The sequence below is a fragment of the Pongo abelii genome, chromosome X, assembly GCF_028885655.2.
Source record: "Pongo abelii isolate AG06213 chromosome X, NHGRI_mPonAbe1-v2.0_pri, whole genome shotgun sequence".
NCBI classification, from domain to species: domain Eukaryota; kingdom Metazoa; phylum Chordata; class Mammalia; order Primates; family Hominidae; genus Pongo; species Pongo abelii.
In genome coordinates this window covers 159,876,437-159,893,988 of record NC_072008.2, presented here as the reverse complement: position 1 = coordinate 159,893,988, position 17,552 = coordinate 159,876,437, and the positions used below count along the sequence as shown (strand labels likewise).

Sequence of the window (17,552 nt, the reverse complement as noted above, 5' to 3'; positions counted from 1 at the left end):
CTCTTCTTACCATTCTGGCAGCTCCTTAAGAACAGAGACTATTTCTAATTTGTCTCTAAATTTCTAGGACTTAGAATAATGCCTGACACAGTAGGTGCACTGTAAATCCTTGTTGAATGGGTGGATCTATGAATAAATTAATGAATGAATTATATACACCAACCTACTTATCACTTTGGCTGTTGTGTTTATTATGATTTACACAAAGCCAATTGTGTAGTGTAGAAATGTAAATGTTATGTGTAAAATGTAAAAGATAAAAGTGTAAAAATGTAAAATATATACAAACATGGCCCAAGAGAATAACAATGAAGTTTTAAATAGGAAATTTTAGTAGAGAAAAAGAAACTATTGAAAAGAACCAATTGGGGGAGTGGCCAAGATGGCTGACTAGAAGCAGGTAGTATGTGTGGCTCTCACAGAGAGGAACAAAAGGGGTGAGTAAATACACCACCTTCAACTGAAACATCCAGGTACTTGCATTGGGATTAATGAAGGAAACAACTTGACCCACAGAGAACGAAGAAAACAAGATAGAACAATGGCCCACCTGGGAGCAATACGGAGCCAGGGGATCCTCCCCTACCCAGGAAAGTGGTTACTGAATGAGCGACCCTAGGAAACCACGCTTCTCCCACAGATCTTTGCAACACGCGGGTCAGCAGATCTCCTTGTGAACCCACTCCACCAGGGCCTTTCAGTTTTCAGTCTGACAGACAGAGCCACGTGGAGTCTTGGCAGAGCAGCCACTCAGGCATGTGTGGAGAACCTGGAACCTTAGATACTTGGGCTTTCCGGCAAAAGTAGCTGAAGCTTCGGCAAACTGGAAGGTTAGACTCCTGTACATACCCCTAGGAAAGAGGCTGAATCTAGGGGGGCTGAGCAGCAACAGCCTGCAGCCCCCACTTCCACAGCACCTCACAAGATAAAACCCACTGGCTTGAAATTCCAAGAGTTGGTTTTTTGAAAAAATTAATAAAATAGGCCACCAGCTCGATGAATTAAGAAGAAGAGAGAAGATCCAAATAAACACAATTAGAAATGATAAAGGGAATGTTACTACTGACCCCACAAAAATAAGAACAACCATCAGAAACTACTACAAGACCTCTATGCACACAAATTAGAAAACCTGGAAGAGATGGATAAATTTCTGGACCCATACATCCACCCAAAACTGAGCCAGGAAGACACTGATTCCCTGAACAGATCAATAATAAGCTCTGAAATTGAATCACTAATAAATAGCCTACCAACCAAAAAAGGCCTAGGGCTTGATAGATTCACAGACAAATTGTACCAGATGTACAAAGACAATCTGTTACCATTCCTATAGAAATTATTCCAAAAAATTAAGGATGAGGGACTTCTCCCCAACTCATTCTATGAGGCCAGCATAATCTTGATACCAAAATCTGGCAGAGACACAACAAAAAAAGAAAACATCAGGCCGGTATCCTTGATGAACATCAATGCAAAAATCCTCAACAGAATACTTGCAAACCAAATCCAGCAGCACATCAAAAATCTAATCCACCATGATCAAGTAGGCTTCATCCCTAGGATGCAAGTTTGGCTCAACATATGAAAACCAGTAAATGTGATTCATCACATAAACAGAACTAAAGACAAAAACCACATGGTTATCTCAATAAATGCAGAAAAGACTTTTGATAAAATTCGACATCACTTCATGTTAAAAACTCTCAATAAACTAGATATTGAAGGAACATAACTCAAAATAATAAGAACCACAGCCAACATTATACTGAATGGGCAAAAGCTGGAAGCATTCCTCTCTTGAAAACCAGCACAAGACAAGGATACATTTTTTCACCACTTGTATTCAACATAGTATTGGAAGTCCTAGCCAGAGCAATCAGGCAATAGAAAGAAATAAAGGGCATCCAAATAGGAAGAGAGAAAGTCACCCTATCTCTATCTGCAGACAGCATGATTCTATATCTAGAAAATCCCATAGTCTTGGCCCCTAAGCTCCTTCAGCTGATAAAAAAAATCAGCAAAGTTGCAGGATACAAAATCAATGCACAAAAATCAGAAGCATTCCTATACACCAACAATAACCAAACTGAGGGCCAAATCAGAAAGGCAATCCCATTCACAGTTGCCACAAAAATATAAAATACCTAGGAATTCCAATTTCATCCATTGTCTCAGTAAACTATCGCAAGGACAAAAAACCAAACACTGAATGTTCTCACTCATAGATGGGAATTGAACAATGAGAACACATGGACACAGGAAGGGGAACATCACACTCTGGGGACTGTTGTGGGGTGGGGGGTGGGGGGAGGGGGGAGGGATAGCATTAGGAGATATACCTAATGCTAAATGATGAGTTAATGGGTGCAGCACACCAGCATGGCACATGTATACATATGTAACTAACCTGCACATTGTGCACATGTACCCTAAAACTTAAAGTATAATAAAGAAAAAAAAATTAAAAAACAGACAAACAAACAAAACAAACAAACAAACAAATAAACAAAATACCTAGGAATACAGCTAACCAGGAAGGTGAAAGAGCTCTACAATGAGAATTACAAAACACTGGTCAAATAAATTACAGAAGACAAAAACAAATGGAAAAACATTCCATGCTCATGTATAGGAAGAATCAATATCATTAAAATGGCTATACTGCCCAAAGCAATTTACAGATTCAATGCTATTCCTATCAAACTATCAATGACATTCTTCACAGAACTAGAAATTATTTTAAAATTTATATGGAACCAAAATAGAGTATGAATGGCCAAGACAATCCTAAGCAAAAAGAACAAAGCTGGATGGATCACATTACCTGACTTCAAACTATACTACAAGACTACAGTGACTAAAACAGCATGGTACTGGTACAAAAACAAAAAAATGGAACAGAATAGAGAGCCCAGAAATAAGCTTGTACACCTACGACCATCTGATCTTTGACAAAGCTGACAAAAACAAACAATGGGGAAAAGACTCCCTATTCAGTAAATAGTGCTAGGATAACTGGCTAGCCATGTGCAGAAGATTGAAGCTGGACCCCTTGCTTACACTGTGTGCAAAAATCAACTCAATATGAATTAAAGACTTAAATCTAAAACCGCATACTATAAAAACCCTGGAAGACAACTTAGGCAATTACCATCCCGGACATAGAAACAGACAAAGATTTCATGACAAAGAAACCAAAATCAATCTAAACAAAAACAAAAATTGACAAGTGGGATCTAATTAAACTTAAGAACTTCTGCACAGCAAAAGAAACTATCAACAGAGTAAACAGATAACCTACAGAATGGGAGAAAATATTTGCAAACTGTGCACCTGACAAAGGTCTAGTATCCAGAATCTGTAGGGAAATTAAATAAACTTACAAGAGGAAAACAACCCATTTGCCCATTAAAAAGTGGGCAGAAGACATGAACAGACACTTCTCAAAAGAAGACATACATGTGGCCAAAAAGCATATGAAAAAAAGCTCAATATCACTGATCATTAGAGAAATGGAAATGAAAACCACAACGAAATGCCATCTCACATCAGTCAGAATGGCTATTATTAAAAAGTCAAAAAATAGCAGATGCTGGTGAGGTTGTGGAGAAAAGGGAACCCTTATACACTGTTGGTGAGAGTGTAAATTAGTTCAACCATTGTGGAAAACAGTATGGTGATTCCTCAAAGAGCTAAAAGCAGAACTACCATTCAACCTAGCAATCTCATTACTGGGTATATACCCAGAGGAATATAAAGCATTCTTCCCTAAAGACACATGCACGTGAATGTTTGCTGCAGCACTATTCACAATAGCAAAGATACAGAATCAAACTAAATGCCTATCAATGACAGACTGGATAAATAATATATGGTACATATACATGACAGAATATTATGCAGCCATAAAAAGAACAAGAGCATGTCTTTTGCAGGAACATGGATGAGGCTGGAGGCTATCATCCTTAGCAAACTGACACAGGAACAGAATACCAAATACTGCGTGTTCTCACTTATAAGTGGGAGCTAAATGATAAGAACTTATGAACACAAAGGAGGAAACAACAGATGCTGGGGTCTACTTGAGGATAGAGGGTGGGTGAAGGGAGAGGAACAGAAAAGATAACTATTGGGTATGAGCTTAATACCTGGGTAATGTAATAATATGTACAATAAACCCATATGACGTGTTTATCTATGCAACAAACCTTCACATGTACCCCTAAGCCTAAAATAAAAATTTAAAAAAGAGAAACAAACCAACTGTAATTCCAGAACTGAAAAACATAAAGTGAAAAATTCAATGGATTGTCTTAATAACAGATTTCAGATGACAGAAGAGTCATGAACTTGAAGCTAGATCAATAGAAATGATCTATTTGGATAAACCAAGAGGAACAACAATAGAAAGGAATGGAACCTCAGTGGTCTGTGGGACAATATATAAAGGTCAAATGTGTATTTTGAGTGCCAGGATGGGATAGAGAAAATGGAGAAGGAAAGCTATCTGAAGAAATAATGGCTGAAAAATTCCTCTAGTATCATTTTTCTTAGGAAATCCATTATTTACAAATTTAATGAAACTCGGTGAACCACAAAGAGGATAATTACAAAGGAAAGCAACATCTAGGCACATTGTAGTCAAGCTACTGAAAACAAAGAAGGGTAAGAAAAATCTTGAAAGTAGTCAGAGTAAAATGACTCTACATATGGGATTATATTAAGAACTTAATTCTCATCAGAAACAATGGAAGCCTGGAGACAGTGGAGCAACATCTCTAAAACAGTGAAAGAAAAAAAAAACCTTCCAATCCAGAACTCTATATCTAGGGAAATAGAACAAATTAAAGAATGAAGGTGAAGTAAGTATCTTTTGAGATATATGAAAGCTAAGAAAATTCATCAACAGAACTGCACTAAAAGAAATACTAAAGGAAGTCTTTCAATCTGAAGAAAAATGAAACTAGAGGAAATCTTTGATCTTTGGGTGGAAATGAAGAACACAGGAAATGATAAATGTGTGGGTAAATATTAATGAATAGTTATTTGCTCTTAATTTCTTTATAATAATATGACTTTAAAGTAAACAGTTTAATAGTATATACTAGGGTTTGGCAACTCATAAAGGATGAGGTGGAATGGAAGTGAATCTATATGATGGAGAGTTTCTTACATTTATGTACAATATTAACTTTAAGTCGACAGTGAAAAGTTCAAGATATATATTGTAATCTCTAGAGTGAGCACTACAAAAATGCAAAGAGGTATAGCTAAGAAGATAACAGATACATTAAAAGTGAATTATAAAAAATATTTGATTAATCCAGGCAGGAAATGGGGAACATGGGAACAAAAATCAGATGGAGCAAATAGTAAAAGGATAGACCTAAATCCAAACATATCAAACATAACATTCAATGTAAATGGGCTAAACACTCCAATTAAAAGGCAGAGATTGTCAGAATGAATAAAAGAGCAAGACTTTTGCTGTCTCCAAGAAATGCAATTTTAATAAAGAGACTCAGATGGGTTGATAGTAAGAGGTTGTAAATTATATACCATGCAAGGGGCAAGCATAAGAAAGTGAGAATGTCTATGTTAATAGCAGACAAAGTGGAGTTCCAAAGAGTATCACCTGATATAAAGGTAATAATTATATAAGGTTCAATTAATCAGAAACACATAGAACTCAAAAATATGTTTGCACCCAATAACAGAGCCTCAAAATATATGAAACAAAAATTGACAGTATAAAGGAACAACTAGGCATTTCCACAATTATAGTTGGAGATTTCATCATCTCTGCCTCAGCAACTGATATAACCACTAGACAAGAAATCAGTAAATATATAAAACATATTTAATATTTAATATAAATCAGTAAATATACAAAACATTCCACCTAAAGAAGCTAGAAAAGGAATAGCAAAGTAAATCTCGACTAAGTAGAAGGAAGGAGATAATAGAGATACAAGAGCAGTAATCAACAAAATAGAAAACAAACTAAAAGTAAGCAAATCATACATATTTTAAAAGAGCAACCAAATGTGTAGCCCTTAGGAAGGCTAATCAAGAAAAAAGAAAATAATCATTAATATCAGCCATGAAAGAGTGATATCATTAGAGGTTATATAGGCATTAAAAGAATAGTGAGGGAATATTAACTTTATGACAATAATTTTGACAACTTAGATAAAATTGACACATGTATTGGAAACAAAGCAATTTACGGAAACTTCCAATGGATTGAATAGAAAAAACACATAGCCCTATACTTCATAAATATATTTATTAACAAGAAACTTTTCTAAAAATAAAACAAAACAAAAATCCATGCTCAGATGATTTCATGGGTGAACTCCAGCAAATATTTAAGGAACAAAAATTGCCAATTTTACACAACAGTTTCAGAAAATAGAGGAGCAGGGAACAATTCTTAACTCAGTTTATGGGGCCAGTACAAACCTAAATCCTGATAAAAAGATGATATAAAACCAGAAAATTACAGAAAAATATCCCTCACAAACAGTATAGCAAAACTATTTATTAGAAATCCATATCCAGCAATATATAAAAAGGCAAATGTTTTATTGCCCATTTCCAGATGATGGGCATACATGTTCACTGACAGATATAGGCCACCCAGCTGTTAGGTGAGGCTGCATCTGTTTGACTGAAAGCCCACACGCTTTCCTAGGCAATGGCTGCCCAGGTGGTTGAAGGCCGGCCTCCAGCCGGTAAAGAGCTGTGATGAGGAACACAGCCAGCAATCAATCTATGTTGCAGGGATTCCAGGCCTGAGCAGGGCAGGCTGTGAATACCCTGGGGACCTGGTCTTAGGATCTTCTCCTCGTGACTTCTAGTCCACCCCATCCCAGCAATTTGCCACAGTTACTGATGGAGGTCATTTTGATGGTGGAGGGCCAATCGGTGGGCCTGTTGCTCCCAGAGGCTCCAAGCCTTGGAACATTAAGCCCTTACCATGCAGGTCCCGTTGCCAGGGCAACACAGATGTCTCCTCCTGTCTAGCCACTTGTCTTCCACAGAGACTACGAAATCTTTCTTCCTCATCTACCTGGGGCTTCTGGGAGAAGCGGGAAGCCCTGTGGTCTTAGCACAGCTGGCTGTGGAGACCCCTGCGCTGCGCAGCGCGGCCGCGTGACTGAGGCGCGATCTTCCACCCTTCTGCTCCAGGGCCTCTAGGCGGCCTCCAGAGTGGGCTCCACAGCTTGAAGGCGGCATTTTTCCGCGGGTGGTCGCAGCGTCCGCAGAGTCGGAGAAAGTGAGCAGGCGCCAGCGGGACCCCAGAGTGACCGCGGGCGCCCTGGACAGGTGCCAGATCGCTGCCTCCGCAGACAGTGGGCGCGAGAGAGGGTCCCGGTCCGCCCCAGGGCCCGCAGAGAGAGGAGGAGGGGGCTCCTGGCTGCAGAAGTCTGGTGGGGCGGGGCGGGGGTGGGTGGGTAGGTGGGCTGCCGTTGCAGAGGTGCAGGGGACGGTGGGAGAGAGGGGGGCTCTGGCTTTCGGGGGAGGAAGGGGACTTCTGGCTGCAGGTGTGGGGGGCGCGGAGGGGGTTGCCAGGTTACACGGAAGATCAAAAGAGGAAGATGAAAAGAGGGAGGGGGCTCCTGGTTTGGCGCCAGAAAAGAGAGGAGGGAGGTCTCTCTGCTTCCCTTCCGCAGTTTGGGTAAGGAAGGACTCCAGGCTGCGAAGATCTGTGTAGGGGAGGACTCCTGGCCGCAGGGATTCTGGCTGGGGGGAGAGCTACCTGTTGCAGGGGCTTGGATAGGGGAGGACTCCTGGCTGCAATGTTACAGATGATGGTGGGAGGGGGAGATGCACTTGTTGTGGTGTGATAAGGGGACATCAGCTCAGGCAAAAGGGGATCTCCCAATAGAGGTGGTGGGTGTGTGCCAAGGGATTAAGTGTCACCAACTGGGGGAGGGCTTTGGGGGTGCATGGGCTGCAGCAGTGGGAGGGAGTGGATCCCTGGCTGCTGCAGTGCTTGGGAGGGGAGGGCAAAGGCCTGTAGTGGGGGTGGGTTGATTGACAGCAACGTCCCTCTCTCCCCTTTGCACTCACAGGCTGCGTCAGAGACTGCAACAGTCAGCACACATTCCTGTCTGATCAGGCTCCCTCCCTCAAGTCCTCTGCGATGGCTCTGGCGATGCTTCACGACTGGTGCAGGAGGATGGGTGTGAACGCAGAGCGCTCTCTGCTCATCCTGGATATCCCTGATGACTGCGAGGAACATGAGTTCCAGGAGGCCGTGCGGGCTGCCCTGTCGCCCCTGGGCAGGTACCGAGTGCTCATCAAGGTCTTCAGAAAGGAGCTTGGGGCCAGGGCAGCCTTGGTGGAATTTGCTGAGGGTTTAAACCGAAGCTTGATTCCCCGCCAAATAGCAGGCAAAGGGGGACCCTGGAAAGTGATCTCCCTGCCCCAGGCCCTTGATGCTGAGTTTCAGGATATACCCAGTTTCCCTGCACAGCCCCAGTGGCAAGCAGTGGCCAAAGGTGCAGGTGAGGCAGGAGCTGCAGGTGAGGCAGGATCTGTAGGTGAAGCAGGAGGTGTGAATGACGAAAGATCTGCAGGTGAAGATGAGGCAGGAGGTGTAGGTGAGGCAGGAGGTGCAGGTGAGGCAGGAGCTGCAGGTGAGGCAGGAGCAGCAGGTGAGGCAGGAGCAGCAGGTGAGGCAGGAGCAGCAGGTGAGGCAGGAGGTGCAGGTGAGGCAGGAGGCGCAGATGAGGCAGTAGGTGCAGGTGTGGTGGAGGCCTGGACCCAGTCATGGCGCCAGACCCTGCGGCCTCTGGTGAAAACTATGGCCTACCGGGAACTGAAACCCTTTTCCGGGAGGGAGCAGCCAGGCTGCGTGGAAGAGTCCTTTGAGAGCTGGTTGGAGGACGCCAAGGATATGCTGCAGCTGTGGTGCCACGCGTCGGAAGGGGAGAGAAGGAGGCGGCTGCTGGACAGCTTGGATGGCCTGGCCCTGGATATCGTGAGCAGCCTCCTGGAGGAAGATCCAGACTTCTCTGCGCAGGACTGCCTGACGGCGCTGGGGCAGGTGTTTAGGAGCCGGGATACATGGATGACCTCGCGGATGAAGTTCCTGACCTGCACGCAGGGGCCCCAGGAGGGGCTGTTTGCCTTCGTGGTGCGCCTGGAAGGCCTGCTGCAGAAGGCCGTGGAGAAGGGGGCCGTCCACCCAGCCATGGCCAACCACCTGCGACTGCGGCAGGTGCTGTCTCGGGCCCGCCCCATCGAGGCACTCCAGGATACCCTGAGGAGGATGCAGCTGGAGAGGAGGCCACCCGGCTTCCTGAGGCTGCTGCGGCTCATCCGGGACATGGAGGCGTGGGCAGCCTCCCTAGCGAGGAGCCAGCAGGGTGTGGCCTGGGCAGTGGCCCCAGTGGAGAGTGAAGACCCAGCTGCTGCCCAGGCCTCCTCAGCCCAGGGGGATGCCAGCGAGGCTGATCCCGGAGCAGAAGATGCTGCTGAGGCTGCTTCCACCACCAAAGAGGCCACCAGGGGTGCCCCTGCCACTGGGGGAGATGAAAATGCCCCTGCAGGCCTTGAAGGCCTAGGTCAGGCAAGGTTCCCCGACGCCCCTGGGGGCCTCCCAGCCAGGATGGGCAGTGCAGTCGACATGGCCCCAGGAGGTCCCATCTGGGAGCCAGAGGGCCTTGTCCAGGTCGGAGGCCAGGAGGCTGAGGAGCCTCCCCAGGAGGGGCTCAAGCCCATCTTAGAGGAGTCAGAAAACGAGGATGAGGATGGGGCTGGGGAGGCAGGCAAGCCTAAGTCCCCCCAGGACAAATAGGCTCTGAGGGCCCTGAGGGCTCCTCTCCTCTCAGGCAGCAGCACCCTGGAGGCAGACGGAGGCCAGGCCAGGGCCGGTCCCTCACCCCATGTTGGGAGCTGTGCCTCCCACCTTCCCTAATAGGCCCTGGCCACCACCACCCAGCCCTTCCCAGTGACCCAGATGACCACATTTGATACCAAATGGGGAGCTGGCCTGGAGGGAGCCCTGAGCGGCCAGCCTGAAGATGTCTGTCCCCCACCCCTTGTCCTGTGTTGGGAGAGATGGGGGAAAGAGGCCCTCTCAAGGGTGACAGCTGCCTGCATCTCCCAAGAGGTGGCCCCCACTTGCCATCCCTGGGGCACACTGCCCCCTGTTCCGGGAAGCCCACCCTCACCTCTGTAGGCCCCATAGTGACCCACGTGTCCAGCAGACGCCCACTCACCCACGGCTAGCCATTGTTCCTACACAAAGTTGTATGCTGTGCACCCATCGGTGCGGCTGCCTCTGGGCCTGGGGCACATGCTGTGAGCTTCCTGCTAGCTCAGGCTGTGCTAGCTGCTATCTGTCCCTTGTCGTGAGCACCACCTCTGCTTTCCTGGTGTAGATCTAGGCCAGGGGCTGCTTGTTCTCGTGGAGCTGTGTGTGTTCTTCTCTGAGCAGCTCCTCCCCGGAGGCCCCCAGCACAGTCCTGGGAGATGGTGGAAGGAGGCGCCAGGGCACGATGGATGCTCATCCTGTGATCACTATGGTGAGCATGACCACGATAGTGCCCGTGACCATGATGGTGACCATGACTGTGGGAGGAAGAACTGGACCTAGGACAGAGCAGAGTTGCCCTGCCTGAGGCTCCCCGGGGAGCTTTGTGCTTTGGCGTTCTACTCCTGTTGTTACTCGTGACTCAGTTTCCTTGACTTGGGGGGAGTGTTCCCTGCTGTGTTTTCAGTGTCCTGTGAGGGCTATAGGGCAGGGCCCTGCCCCAGCGGATGGGCTCGGGAGGGGGCTAGCTGAAGCCAGTGGACACTGCCAGAGTCCACCATCCTGGCAAGAGGCGGAACCTGGGGCCCTCAGGAAGGGGGGAGGTGGCAGCAGGGTCGGCAGCAGGAGGTGGGGTAGACAAGGCGCCTTGCCAGGAACCCCAGGAGGAGGGAGCCCGGGACCTGTGTGGGACCTGTGTCCTGTGGTGGCCATTTGCAGTTTCTCTCTGTGTTGTGATTCCCTTCTCTTCAATGGTTTCAGTACATGTTTCTCTTCAATAAACTTCATTCAGTGTTCCAGCCGGCCTTGCCTCTGCTGTGGGAAACTGGGGGTGAGGTTTGCTGGGGATGGGGTTGGGTGGGGTGAGGGCCACAGTGGCCAGGCTGACACTGGGGTGCGTGCAGGGCAGGGTCCCTGAAGGCCTGTGGGGTTCTTTGGGCTGCATGGAGCCTGGCGACAGGATGCTGGTTTTCATGGGCAGTGGCCGATTGAATCCCCAGGGCAGCAATCCTCCTTGAGCACTGTGGCCAGAGGGGCAGTTCTTGGTGGGGGCCTGAGGATCCTGGAACCCGCCCTCTTGAGCCCTCCTGGGACTGGCTCTCTCTCCCAACAGGCCAGGGAGCTCACCACAAATGGAGGGTAGTCCTCGATCAGCCATTTAACTAACCCAGAGTCTGTGGGAGACAGAACTGGGACAAGTGATAGGCCCCTCCCTGCACATGTGTGGGGAGGGGACGGGATCATTGACTTGGACATGGCGAGGGTCTCCCAGGGCTCACTCAGTCTGTGTCCACACACTTCCTCCGGCTGTTCTGGAGCACAGAGCCTCCGGCCATCCCCATGGCTCAGATGATAGCCAGGGTCCCCCAAAGCAGCCTCAGAGCCAATGCTGGGAATGGGTGGCTGCCCACCTGGGCTGAGGAATCCTAGATCTAGGCGACCTGTCTGCTTGAGCAGAGCTGCAGTCAGCAGGTCTGCAGGGTGGCAGGGGCCCTGGGAGACACTAGGCATACACAGGCGAGTGCAGGCATGGGAGGGGTAGTTTTGCGGGGCTGTCGGGGAGGGGCAGGGGGCGGCAGGTCCCTGGGGCTGGGCGTGCAGCCTCCTCGGCCTGAAGGTGCTTAACCAGTGTCTCAGGGACCCTTGTAGTGTGTCCCATCGGGGTGCCCTGCAGGCATGCCTGGGGCCCCCACTGTGCTCTGTTCTCTCTGCCTTCTTCAGGCTGGGCACAACCCCAGCATGTCCGTCCCTTGTGTCTCAGCAGGGCCAAGTCAACTGCTCACTTTCCAAGGGCCCCCCCAGATTTTGGGGACAGGACAAGAGGAGAGGGCATAGAGCTTGGCTGACTTTGCCAGGGCCTGTCAGGGCTCCTTGGTTTTCCCTGTTCAGAGTAGACCTGTGTGTGCCGTGATTCCCTAGCAGGTGTGAGTGTGAGTGAGCGGGTGTGTTTGAGCGTGTGCGTGTGTGTGTCAGTGTGAGCATGTGCATGAGTTTCTGAGAATGTGTGTGTGAATCCAAGTGACAGCATGTGACTGCAACACTGAGCGTGTGTGAGTGGGAGGGTGTGGGGGAATGAGGCTGTGCCATTGTGGGTGAGCAAGCATGTCGCTGAATGTGTGTGACACTGTGAGTGTGTAAATGTGTGTCAGTGTGTGTGTGAGTTTGTGAGTCATTGTGCTTGCGTGTGCTGACTGCAGATGTGGGTGTGTCAATGAGCAGGCATGAATGTGTCATTCAATGTGTGTCACTCAATGTGTGTGCACATGTGAGTGTATCTGGAACGTGAGTGTGTGAGTGAATGTGTGTGTGACTGTGTCAGTGGGCATGTGAGCACACATGCTGGACAGTTGGGTTGTGAAACCTGGAAGGGATCTAGCCAGGGAGTCTGGAAGGAGGTACCGGGAGAAACCAGTTGCTTCCCCACCAGCCCAGAGCAAGGAGACTTTGTTGGGGCTGAAGGATGGGCTCCCCCGTGGAGCCACCTGTCCCCTTCATCCCGGCCAGGCCCTTGGCGCGTGCCGGCTGGCAGAGCTCCTACCATGCATTGTGTTTCGCTGCACAGTCCTCACCAAGTGCCCCTGAGGAGGGGGGCATGTGTGGCCTGGGGACAGAAAGGTCCATCAAGGTGCCTTCCTGGGTGCCCAGGGGCTGACCAAATCCATCCAATAAGCAGCAGCCTCCTGGGCTCACAGAGGGCTTGAGCGGTGGATGAGGGAGCTGGATCAGAGCCCAATCATGGGGGTGAGGCTGAGCAGAGAGGACTCAGAGAAGTCCTGTCCTCAGGATTGTCCTGGAATAGACAAGACTGAGAGGGTCCAAAGATGGACCGACAGGGGTCGCATCTTCAGGTCTGTCCCCTGAGCTGAGGGGACTGAGAGAGTTCCTCTCCTCATATCTATCCCCTCAGATGATGGACCGACAGAGGTCCCAAACTCAGGTCTGTGTCTAGAGCAGAGAGGACTGAGAGAGGTCCTGTCCTCATACGTATCCACTTAGAAGATGGACCGAGAGGGGTCCCATCCTCAGGTTCGTCCCTTGAGCAGAGAGGACTGAGAGAGCTCTGGAACTCACATCAACCCTCTTAGAAGATAAAACGATTCGGGTCACATCCTCAGTCCTGTCCCTTGAGCAGAGAGGACTGAGAGAGGTCCTGTTCTCACATGTATCCCCTTAGAAGATAGACCGACAGGGGTCCCACCCTCAGGCCTGTCCCCTGAGCTGAGGGGACGGAGAGAGGTCCTGTCCTCACATGTATCCCCTTAGAAGATGGACTGACAAGGGTCCCACCCTCAGGCCTGTCCCCTTAGCTGAGAGGACTGAGAGTGTCTGTCCTCATATCTATCCCCTTAGAAGATGGACTGACAGGGGTTCCATCCTCAGACCTGTCCCCTGAGCAGAGAGAATTGAGAGAGGTCCTGTCCTCATATCAATCCCCTTAAAAGATGGACGGACAGGGGACCTGTCCTCAGGCCTCTCCCCTCTGCTGAGGGGACCAAGAGAGGTACTATTTTCATATCTATCCCCTTAGAAGATGGACGGACTGGGATTCCAACCTCAGATTTGTCCCCTGAGCTGAGGGGACCGAGAGAGATCCTGTCCTCCTATCTATCCCCTAGAAGATGGACTGACAGGAATCCCCGCCTCAGGCCTGCCCCCTGAGCTGAGGGGACTGAGATAGGTCCTGTCCTCATATCTATCCCCTCAGGAGATGGACTGACAGGGGTCCCATCCTCAGGCCTGTCCCCTGAGCTGAGGGAACTGAGAGAGATCCTGTCCTCATATCTATCCCCTTAGGAGATGGACTGACAGGGGTCCCATCCTCAGGCCTGTACCCTGAGCTGAGGGAACTGAGAGAGATCCTGTCCGTATATCTTTCCCCTTAGAAGATGGACTGACGGCAGTCCCATGCTCAGGCCTGTCCCCTGAGCTGAGGGGATGGAGAGAGGTCCTGTCCTCATAGCTATCCCCTTAGAAGATGGACCGACAGGGGTCCCATCCTCAGACCTGTCCCCTGAACAGAGGACTGAGAGAGGTCCTGTCCTTAAATCTATCCCCTTAGAATTCAGAAGGAGAGGGGGTCCCATCCTCAGGCCTGTCCCCTGAGCTGAGGGGACTGAGAGGGTTGTGGTCAAAATATCAATTCCCTTAGAAGATGGACTGACAGGGGTCCCATGCTCAGGCCTGTCCCCTGAGCTGAGGGGACGGAGAGAGGTCCTGTCCTCATAGCTATCCCCTCAGAAGTTGGACTGACTGGGGTCCCAAACTCAGGTTTGTGTATAGAGCAGAGAGGATTGAGAGATGTCCTGTCTTCATATCTATCCCCTTAGAAGATCAACCGACACGGGTCCCATCCTCAGGCCTGTCCCCTGAGCTGAGGGGACTGAGAGAGTTCCTGTCCTCACATCTATCCCCTTAGAATATGAACCGACAGGGGTCCCATCCTCAGGCCTGTACCCTGAGCTGGGGGACCTAGAGAGGTCCTGTCCTCATATCTAATCGCTTACAAGATGGAGCGACAGTGGTCCCATCCTCAGGCCTGTCCCCTGAGCTGAAGGGACAGAGAGATGTCCTGTCCTCATATCTATGCCCTCAGAAGATGTATGGACAGGGGTCCCATCCTCAGGCTTGTCACCTGAGTTGAGGGGACCGACAGAGGTCCTGTCCTCATATCTATCCCCTCAGAAGACAGATTGACATGTGTCCCATCCTCAGGCCTGTCCCTTGAGCAGAGAGGACTGAGAGAGGCCCTGTCCTCATATCTATCCCCTTAGAAAGTGCACCAACAGGGTTCCCATCTTCAGGCTTGTCTCCTGATCTGACTGGACCGAGAGAGGTCCTGTACTCATATCAATCCCTCTATCCCCTTAGAAGATAGGCTGACAGGGGTCCTATGCTCAGGCCTGTCCCCTGGGCTGCGGGGACCTAGAGAGGTCCTGTCCTCATATCTATCCTCTTAGAAGATGGGCCAAGGGGGGTCCCACCCTCAGGCCTGTCCCCTGAGTTGATGGGACTGAGAGAGGTCCTGTTCTCTTATCTATCCCCTTAGAAGATGGCCCAACAGGGGTCCCATCCTCAGGCCTGTCCCCTGAGCTGAGAGGACCAACAGAGTTCCTGTTCTCCTGTTTGCTGAGTGACATGTATGTGGAGAGGTGTCCCTTTATGAATTGCTCCTGAGTAGAGAGTACTGAGTGAGGTCATGTCCTAAGGTCTGTCCCCTGAGCAGAGGACTGAGAAAACTGCTCCCTCATTGGCTTTGATCAGAGAAGACTGGGAGAGCTTCTCTTAGCTCTTTCCCTTAGCAGTGGGGACTGAGTTAGGTCCTGTCTTCAGGTCTGTTTCCTCAGCACAGTGGATTGAGAGAAGTGCCATCCTCGGGCCTTTCACCTGAGCAGAATGAACTAACAGGGGTCCCATCCTCAGGTCTGCCCCTTAGCAGAGAGGACTGACAGGGGTGCCGTCCTCAGGCCTGTGCCCTGTCCTTCTGTGGCTAGCACCCGGGGGTCTGTGGAGGGCCAGCATGTGTTGTATTTAATTTTAGGCTCATCTGAGAACTTGTCGATTCACTGCCTTGTAAGGTAAGTCTATGTCCCATTGCAGTTGGTTGGGAATGACAAGGCCAACCTAGGGGCATGGCCGGGACCCCCTGCTGCTTCTCCCACAGAATCCAGCACCCTCTGTGGCCTTTCTGGTCTCCCGACCTCCACCTGTTCCTGGCCTGGGATCACCTCTTGGTGAGCCGTGTGGCAGCTTCATTTTTCTGAAGATGAAGATGCCACAGAGCAGTCACTTTCCCAGCCACTCCCATGGCAGGGTGCCAGGAGGAAGGTCACGCCCTGGGCAGTCTCTGTCTAGATGGGCTCTGGGAATGGGCCCTCTGGCTGCCAGACACAGGAACAGGGCCTGGCGCAGAAGAGTGAGACCCCTGGGGGCCACCCTTTTCCCAGCCCTTGGTCTTGTCCCCTGGAGCAAGATAATTTGGAAAGAGCTGAATGTGACCTTTTCCCTCTGTCTCCCCTTTCTCTTTGCCTGTGCAAACAGGGCCACCACCCAGGCCCCGACTCCTTCACCCACAGTGGGTTGTGCAAAGGCCAAAGCCCAAGTACCTGCTGGCTGCTTCCCTGGGCCTGCAGGGCAGACCCTGGTCCCCTGCTGCTGTGGTCCCCTGAGCCATGGGCCCCAGAGGCTCGGCTGGCTCTGGGCCTGGGCTTATACTCTGCTGTCTGAGCTTTTCCCCATCCACAGACCCTGGCATTTGTGGGGCAGCCTCTCTCAAGGCTACCATCTTCCTCCAGATCCTACCCCTTCCTCAGAGAGCCCAGAGCAGGGCCTGCCTCCCAGGCCTGCAGTCCCTGCACGCAGCAGTCAGTCCCCTGAGCGTTTTGGCCTCCAGCACCTCCAGCTGCCCTGCTCCTGGCTCCACGTGCCTGCTTGGGCTCAAACTCATGGCTCCCATTCTCCTCCTGGAAAGCCCCAGGTCCTTCTATCCCCAGAACCTCATTGTGAGCCACAGCACCTATCACAAAGAGAGAAAAGCAGCCCCCAAGCAGATCAGTTTCCTGTCCTGGGAATAGGGGTGGGTGGATTTCTCTCCAGCAAGGCTGACAGTCAGCCCAATCACCAGTGAGTACCCTGGGGACCTGTAACCCTATTCCAGGGCACATTGCACTGCTGGAGACTGGGACCTGAACTTTTCCCTGAGCCCCAGATCCAGGAGTCCTAGCGCACACCCACCTGGGTTCTGCATAGTGTGGCCACACTGCATGCCCACCACACTGCACTTTCTATGGCACTGCCTGTGGTCTTGCCTTCTGTGGCACCCCCGTATCTTGCTTTCAGTCCCCCATGGCCATTTGACAGCCATGATTACACCTGGCCAAATCAGGGACAGCAGAAACCTGGTCATAATGGCCCTCCCCCCACACCAGCCATCCACCCCGGGGTGCTGAAGGGTTTGGAGCCTGGGAGAATAGTGAGCCTCTCGCTTAGAGAACTACCTAGGGCCAGGCACCAGGCTGAGCAATTGAGCTTGCATTGACTCCTCAAGCTGTCAGAGGAGCCCTCGGGAGGGGAGGTGGGCAGTGTCACCATCACTCTTCTCCAAATGAGGACACTGAGCACAGGAAGGTTCAGGAAGTTGCCCACAGTGACACAGCTCATCAGTGGATGTGTTGGGATTCTAGCCCAGGCTGACAGACCTCACAGCTTGTGCCGTGGAAACAGCTGGAGGACAGGTGGCATGTGGTTAATGGTGACAGCCCTTGAAAACATGGCCAGAGGACAT

The 17,552-nt window shown here is 50.1% G+C and overlaps 1 protein-coding gene across 1 annotated transcript; it reads left to right on the top strand.

Moving 5' to 3' along the window:
- Positions 1–7,037: 7,037 nt before the first annotated feature.
- On the top strand, positions 7,038–11,063 carry PNMA6F (PNMA family member 6F). Its single transcript, XM_024240457.2, has 2 exons — positions 7,038–7,335; positions 8,085–11,063. The coding sequence occupies exon 2, from the start codon at positions 8,156–8,158 to the stop codon at positions 9,812–9,814; it is 1,659 nt and encodes a 552-aa protein (XP_024096225.2). The 5' UTR covers positions 7,038–7,335; positions 8,085–8,155; the 3' UTR covers positions 9,815–11,063.
- Positions 11,064–17,552: the final 6,489 nt, after the last annotated feature.

Coding starts and splice junctions, on each gene's coding strand:
- PNMA6F (XM_024240457.2), top strand. CDS start 8,156: ATGGCTCTGGCGATGCTTCACGACTGGTGCAGGAGGATGGGTGTGAAC.